Consider the following 8,160-nt stretch of genomic DNA (forward strand, 5'->3'; position numbering starts at 1 on the left):
AAACCCGTAAAGTAAAACATGAATCTCTTAATCTAGTAGGTCACTGACCTTTAGTGTTGCCGACACACATTCTCTGTGTACACCTGGTGGTTCAGGCTGTTCAGGTACAGGTGGATCATTAGGTAGTATGAGGTGTTAAGGTTGTGGTATGTGTGGACTTAAAGTAAAGACATATTTGAATAACATGCATGTATTTTCACCAAGGGTGCAACAGAGCACATTGCTGCAGCTGTGTCTTATTAGTTGTCTCTTTAAATGGGGTTAAACTCTCTCTTCATTCGGTTAAGAACGGGCAGTCTCTTGGTTAGAGGACTGGATTGGGGTTAGTCAAAACAAACAGTGAAGAGAGTGCGGAACATTTAGTGCTCACAACTTGATAGGTTAAAATGGGTCTCTCGGTTCAGATTAATATTATGGTTGCTGCTTAATTGACTTCAGAGCAAGACGGAGGACTCCAGAGCAGGGGTAAAATAACCAATGTGTCATTACACCTGGCCACCAGTGCAAGGCAGTTGGTTAATCAGCCCCAAGACGTAAGCTTTGCCCACACTCAAGAAAAATACCCTAGTCATGGGGACTCATGCAGCACACAGAGACAGAAGTAATTGGAAGAAACACAATTTGCACCACAGCACCCAGGAGAGGACTCGGACACCAGTGAGTTGGCAGGGAGAAGTAGAGGAAGGGTCCAGCATTGTCTTCCTTCCCCCTGCCCGAAGCTGGACTTGGAGAAAAATGGGGTAGAAGGAGGCGCATAAGGGACAACATTGTTCAGGACCGCCAGCGCTGTGGACTAAGAAGGCAGAAGGAGGCACACCAGGGCACCAGCTGGATCTGGTTTTAGAGAATGGAGATGCTAGCCTGCTCCTTTTGAACATTTGGGTTTTGGTAACTGGGGTCCAAATAGTTCTTGTGTTGGTTTGTGAGATCCTTCCCTACATACATGAATAGGCTATCTCAGTGGCAGAAAATACAAAGTTGGTCACCTTCTTTTGCCAGAACAAACCACGAATATTAGACTTACTGAAGACTGGATGTCCATGCAGTACAAACCTGTCCTTTGCTATCCTCATTACAATCTCAACTAAAAGCAATCCTGCAGAAAGGGTAGAATGTGGTTTGGTTGCAAGGACTCTACCAGATATATGATGGTGAGGTAGTCAGCAAGTTTATAGTAACAGAACACATAAAAGTCACCACCACAGAGTGTTAAACCAAGCTCTCATTTTGAACTATGACAGAGTTCTGGTGAACAGTGTACAATAGTCATTATCTCAGTGTCAGCATTGGCACTTGAAGGACCTCAGGTACACTTACATTAATCCGGTTTTGTATTCACTGCATATCCCATCATAAGTACTTTTCATTTTTCATTCCATTTTCCATTAAACTTGGTGTTATAATTACCTTCCATTTTTTAAACAGCTCCTGAAAAGGCCAGAAATTGTGCAGCAGAATCAGACCAGTACAAAGGAGGGCTGGAGAGAGTGCAGATAGTTTCTGAAACAATCTGACAAATGGAGGATGAATTGGATCTGTAAATTACAGCAGCACAGTCTTAACAATTTCAGTTACTTTCAGTGGGCTTTTCATCTGTGTGCTTGAGACATCTTTTTTACACTAATGATGGGGGGGGGATGGGTGTCACAAAGTGACTAAAGTGGATGAAAGGCTGTGGCTTTGAGGAATTAAATGATAATGATGTGGTCTAACTGTCTTGTGCTGATCTGTGTTGGTTTTGGGAGACCTGTTGCAGCTGGGAGAAGGGTCCTAGCAGGCTGGAAAATTGGCTACTGCTCCTGCTTATCATGTTTACTATTATGATGTACAGTATGCAGCAAGTATGAAGCAAGGACTGTTCCTATCTGATTTCTGTTGCTAATCGGAGGAGCTAACTGCTTTGACTGATTTCCATAGTATTGGCAGTGGAGCCTTAAACCGTTGTCCCAGGTGCCAGTCAGCACAAACAAAATGTGGTGTGTACAGGCAGATTTCAGTTTTACGTGTATTTTGGTATTTAACAATTTGGTCGCTCTCAGCAAGAGCAAAAGGTTCTAGTATACTGCCTTTACCTGATAAGAAAGACACAATGTGCAACACAGCATGATTAGTTTCTGCTTTAATTTGACAAATGGCTCGATTCAAAATCACATGACTCCCACAGGCATGTATTGACAGTTAATTCAAGAGATACAAAACTCCCTTTGGAAAAATCAACAAATATCATCAAGCTTTGAAGCTACCAACCTCAGATTCTTTTTTCAAAGATTGGTGGTTTAAATAGGATTTTGACAGCTTTCTGGGAGATCATCTCCACAGGCAACATGAAGGTGTCAGACACTGTGGACCGCTACAGGTGCTTCTAAATCACAACTTCAGAAAAGTACGATTCAAACTTTGTCATCACAACAGCAGCTGCAGCAGTCCCAGCTGTTTCCATGGTTACAGAGGGAAATAATCCCTGCATGTAAGGAAAGCAACAGGTTTCATTTTCCAGTTAAAAAAAAAGCCCTCGATCCTTTGCGGACAGGATATATATAGTTTTTTTTGTGCTAACAAATGATGCATGAGTATGGAACATGAACGTGTACATTGACACATTACCAGTATGAATCAAACATAAAATGTGTTTTAACATTCATAGCTCTTAAAGCGACAAAAATATATTTTGAAATTCCATGTAAGTTGCAGAGTGTTTTTTTTTCTACAGTCCGTGAAAGATATTGCTAATGTGGAGCTTATATTATATATAGCTGTTTAGATATATGTTGAGTTTCTAATTATGAGAATTTATCTCTGAACATTCGGATCTTTTAATATTTAAGACTCTTACAACGACTTGGAGTCTTAATTAAACTTCTTTACCTACAAGGTTGTGCAAGTGTGAAACAACTTCATGTCGCTGAAGCTCATACCCTGGCTTCTTCCAAGAAAAGGTTTGATCAGATCCTCCACTCAGTTAGCTGCTAATAACTAAACAGGCAAGACTGTTCGAATGGTCTCCTCTTTGTAACTTAACAATTGTGTTCTTAACAATTATAAAGCTGTGACATGTCCTGGTAAAAACGTATCAGAGTACAATGCCAGCTAAAAGGGGCTAAAACATTTTCTAACAGTTGCTAAAACATCTAGCAAATGCAAAGATGGATTGGATCAGTAAATTACAACAGTCTAACAATAGTATTAAAATGCAGAGAAATTAAGCTAAAAGTATTTAGAATCAGAAGAAGGCATACAGTATTACACGCTGAAATGCAAAAACACATGGTGGCAGAGGCAAGGCACGCCCTGGACAGGATGACAGTCCATCACAGGGCACATACACAATTTAGAGATACTATACAAATTAACCTAATTAAGTTAAGCTTTGGAGGAAGGTGGAGTAACATCACTTTATTAGCCCAATACAATTTCTTGCATTAGGAATTCATCTTTTCCCATACCCCAGCTTGCTCTCCATGAGACACATGGGAAGCCTGGGATCAGAGTGCAGGGTCCTCCATTGTACAGCACTCCTGGAACAGCTGGGGTTAAGGGCCTTGCTCAGGGGCCCAGCGGAGTAGGATTGCTCTGCCGGCTGGGGGATTTGAACCGGCAACTTTCCAGCCACAGGCACAGATCCTTAGCCACAGAGCCCCTGCTCCATACCATGCAGACTCCAACCCACATCTGCACTTGGTGAAGTGTCCAGCTGTGAGGCAGCAACGCTAATTACCATGCCTCCCTCAAGACACATATCATTCACCTACTGTAATTTGCCCCCTTCACCAGGTGGTACAAAAATCACCCTACAGCTTGGAATTTCAGGATTTACCCCAGCATGATGCACATGTTTCAAAACACCAATATGTCTCCAGTTGTAATGGTACAAGCTAGCCTTTGCACAGTGACGAAAGATAAAAATTAATATCATAATTTAGATTATAAAAGATACGACACAAATGCAAATAATAACAACAGCAATTCTTATTATATCCCATGATTCATAGTGATTTATACTGTACAAGTGCTTAAAAATACAGAAAAACACTGAAAAGTCTTTTGTACAGGATACATAAAAGATAAATTCAAGCCCCTACCAGAACCACAGCCCATTGGGCCAGAGCTTAGTAGAATACATATAAATATAATTCAAGGTTTATTTAATATATTTAACTTAAATTTCATATATTTTTAACTTCATATTTGGCGTACCATCCTGTACCATACTATCTAGTCTGCTCAAGCCTCTGTCTCTGGTATGGATTTTAATTTTTTATCTATATACTTACAAAGTCATAAATATTGTAATCATAGGAATAATTTCTGTCAAATCAGTCCTCCTGATAATTCTGTGTAGACTCAGATAGAGCCTTACTCTGGTTTAGCCTGGTTGTCTGTTGCAAATCAGGGGCTCCTGACCTGGTTGCAGAAGGAAAAGAAACTTTAAAGGTTTGAGAAAAGGTTTAGGTTTGAGAGAACCCTGTGAATCTCCACCAAAGACAAAGATGAGCTGGGTGTAACTTATCTCAGCAAAAATCTCTGGTGACAGGGATATATACAAACATTTTTAGACTAGAAGATTATTTTTGATTTTCAATACTGAAAGACACAGACCCAAGACAAACATGACAATTTCAGCATCAGACATAACAAAATAATTACAAACCCAACACAAGTTATTTCATTTTGAAATTTTGACAAAGCTGTAGTCAGATACTATGAGCTGGACTTAATGCAATGTACACACCCCTGCTGGAGCCACAACCCATTTGTGACTGTTTTGAATGATCTTAGCATCAATACATATACTGTAGCTACAGCTCCTTAATAACAATTTGTACAGAAATTAAGTTTCTGTAGACATTATCTTTTAATGCCAAATTATATTCTCATGAAGTATAATAAACGTCCTAACAGAAATGGAGTAACCTATATCAGGGATTTAAAAATAGCAAATAATTTCTCCTTCTGCAAGAACATGAGTCAAAAAGACCTGTAAAATACAAGTATTACTTATTCAGGTAAAATACAGTATTATTTTGTCCAGCACAATATCAAAGGGGGTTTCAGGGGAGTATTCAGCAAATTCTGAAGAAGCAAAATCAAACATTTTAAAGCACTTGTCACATTTCAGCTGGCTCATACAAAAAAGAATATAGAGGACAGTATAGTCATGTCTTATTGTGTAGTTTCAAGTTGTAAATGGAAACTGTTATGTGTAAATCATCACGGTTGGGGTTCTGGTTATTATTATTATTTGAAAGCAACTCTAAAGGTTTTCCAACATCCGTGTGTCAGGATAGTATTTTAAGCTGATATCTGTGAATAGTGACTTTAATGATTGTCCAAATTAGCTAATGAAATATTGATAGTTTTTACCAGATTCACTTTTTTAAGTCTTTCTCTCCAGAAAAAGCAAAAGATAGATCAGTATATAAAGTATTTCATAGCTTTCTGAGTGTTTTAAGAAGCTGTTCACTGTTCAGGTCTGGCACACAACAGATGCTTCACATCAAGAGTCACTTGTCATTGTCTTGAGTTTAATTAGTTAATTAGATCAATAAAACATAATTTCCCAGAACATCTCTCTCTTCAGTTGATGTTGCTTGGAGTTCAGAAGAGCTTATTTCCACCCCCATTTGATGTCAGAAAATACAGACATTTGTTTTTTTTCACAGTGGCAAAGGGGTCTGAAAATCAGTCAATAGCTTTATCTTCTTGGTTTTCAGTCTAATTAGTGCACATGTATTTCCAGAAAGTCAAAGAAAAAGCCACAAAGATTTTTCAAGGCATCATCTTTAAGAGGAACTTTAAATGTGACAGTTCTAAATTCTCTTTTCTGCTTAAATAATGGCAGTTTATTGTGTCTATAGTTTCCCTGTAGTATTTCTTCTTTCTCTCTTTAGAAAGAAATATATTTGTCACTGGGAATGTTGCAGACAGTGAGTTAAATCCTTTAGTAAGCATTTTCTACTAAGATTTACTTGGACAATAATAAATGAAAAAAATCTTTAACGCTTTATTAATTTATTGGAGGCATTGATACAGCCGTAAGAATAAAATCTTGAATGTATCAGGCTTTGACGCATCACCATTCATTATATGATGAAGCATTAAAAAGGCTTTTGTAAATCTGTATAAGTGAAATTTCTGCCAGCAATCTCAATACATAAATTGTTAACAGACAGAAAAATGTTATTAATATACGTCTTCGTTTTCATAATCTATATTTTCTGTTTTTTTCAGCCCATTTATTAAAGCAGTGCTGAATTTGCCTTGAAATTTAAAAATCACGTTCCATTTAATTTACATTTTTAAGTGCATCTAACTCCTATATCCACATAGAAAAATAGGTTGTTGTATAAAAATAGGCTTTTCTTAGATAAGAAAAATGAAGAATTCTTTCATTTTTCTCTTCTAATAGTTTATTTACTGTCAGTTTGTTTCCTACCTTTATCTACTGTTCTCTTCCTTAGTGGTCAAAGTGCTGCAAGACCCTACTTTACGGGTTAATCATGGGCTAAAAATGAAAAGGACTTAAAGCAACAGCTCTGCACAGGGGAGCCAACAAACAAATCGAATGAGGCAGAATCTTTTATTTGCACCGGAAGCTAAAGCTCATTCCGTAGCAACATATGATCTCTTTGAAAGTCTTGCGCATTTCCAAGCTGCGAAAGGCATAGATGATGGGGTCGATGACCGAGTTGCACATGATCAGGACTAAGTAGGTAGTGAAGTGAGACATGTAGCAGAGGCAGTACGGGTTCTTCGGGCAGGTGATTATCAGGATAAGGTGGAGGAAGAAGGGAGCCTGACAGCAGATGAACACCCCCAGGAGGATGGTGATGGTGACGGCTCCCTTCATGCAGGTCCGCTGCTGGACGATGCCCTCGGCCGGCAGCGCCGCGATCCGCTTGATGTGCAGGCGGGCCAAGAGGAACATGTGCAGGTAGAGGGTGGCCATGAGGACCAGCATGGTGAAGAACATGGTGATCAAGCATATGATCACGGTCTTGCTCTCAGAGTAGACGATGAAGATGATGCCGCAGATGATGCAAGCCAGCCAGATCACCCCGATGGCGAGGAGGGCTTTCCTGACTGTCATGATGCTGTGGTAGCGCAGGGCATAGAAGATGGTGATGTAGCGGTCGATGGCGATGACCAGCAGGTTGCAGATGGATGCCACCAGGGAGATGCAGATCATGGAGTCAAAGACGTTGTCCATGATCTGGATGAAGCGGTCTTTGACGACCAGGTAGCGGTTGTTGAGGATGGCGATGACAATAGTCTCCAGCGAGTTGGACACACTCACCAGCATGTCGGCAGCGGCCAGGCTGCAGAGGAAGAAGTACATGGGGGAGTGTAGGTTCTTGTTCTTGATGACGGCCAGGATGACGAGAATGTTCTCCAGCATGCTGATGATTCCCAGGGTCAGAAAGACTTCTGCCTTGATGAGAACCTGCTCACAAAAGCCAGGTGTGCTCCGGTTTCCCAGCGCCCCAGTCTCATTGATGTCACCTGTGCTGTTGAAGAATGGCTCGGGCAGCAGCAGTGCTTGGTGTGTGCTGTTCATGGCGGAGTTGTGAGGCATCTGTCCTCCAGCCCAGCTGGCTCCCCTAACCCAAGAGAGACTTCCTCCAACCCTTTAAACCGAACCAGAAAGAGCCTCCTGACTCTGAAGCTCTTTATGCAAACCCATCTCCTCCTGGTTTAAAGATCCAGAGCCGAAGTTTTTTTTTCCCCTCTAGCTGTGGCTTGAAGCAACGATCCGATCTGTTTCAAGTCTGAAACCTTTGCAAAGGATGGAGACACATGCTCTGAAACAGTCTGAAAGTGTGGGCAGCTCCTCCTTCCAGCATCAGCATGTGTTTCACTGAAGGAGTTTGTTTCATTGGCAGGCAGAGCCCTGCACAGCGCTCGGCAGCTGTGTGATGTGCAGACTGGTTGTCCTCGGGCTGTGTGAATACTGGAACAGGGATTTAGTGCCCTCTTCAGTCACCTCAGCCCTCCTCATAATATGATGCAAAATGCTGACTGACTTCAGAGGCTAAGTTGATTTGCCTTGTGTATAAGAAGATTATTACAAATATTCTTATCACTTCTACTGCTTATAATTATACAACTGTAACGGTTATAATCCTAGCAGTTCTGACACCATGCTTACATTGTTAAAACTGG

At 40.6% G+C, this 8,160-nt stretch overlaps 1 protein-coding gene across 1 annotated transcript; it reads right to left on the minus strand.

Moving 5' to 3' along the window:
* Positions 1–4,195: 4,195 nt before the first annotated feature.
* On the minus strand, positions 4,196–7,920 carry mc3r (melanocortin 3 receptor). Its single transcript, XM_015364566.2, has one exon. It carries the CDS (start codon positions 7,571–7,573, stop codon positions 6,578–6,580), a length of 996 nt encoding a protein of 331 aa, XP_015220052.2. The 5' UTR covers positions 7,574–7,920; the 3' UTR covers positions 4,196–6,577.
* Between the last annotated feature and the right edge of the window lie 240 nt (positions 7,921–8,160).

This window comes from Lepisosteus oculatus, chromosome 16 (genome assembly GCF_040954835.1).
Source record: "Lepisosteus oculatus isolate fLepOcu1 chromosome 16, fLepOcu1.hap2, whole genome shotgun sequence".
Classification (NCBI taxonomy): Eukaryota; Metazoa; Chordata; class Actinopteri; order Semionotiformes; family Lepisosteidae; genus Lepisosteus; species Lepisosteus oculatus.

Coding starts and splice junctions, on each gene's coding strand:
- mc3r (XM_015364566.2), bottom strand. CDS start 7,573: ATGCCTCACAACTCCGCCATGAACAGCACACACCAAGCACTGCTGCTG.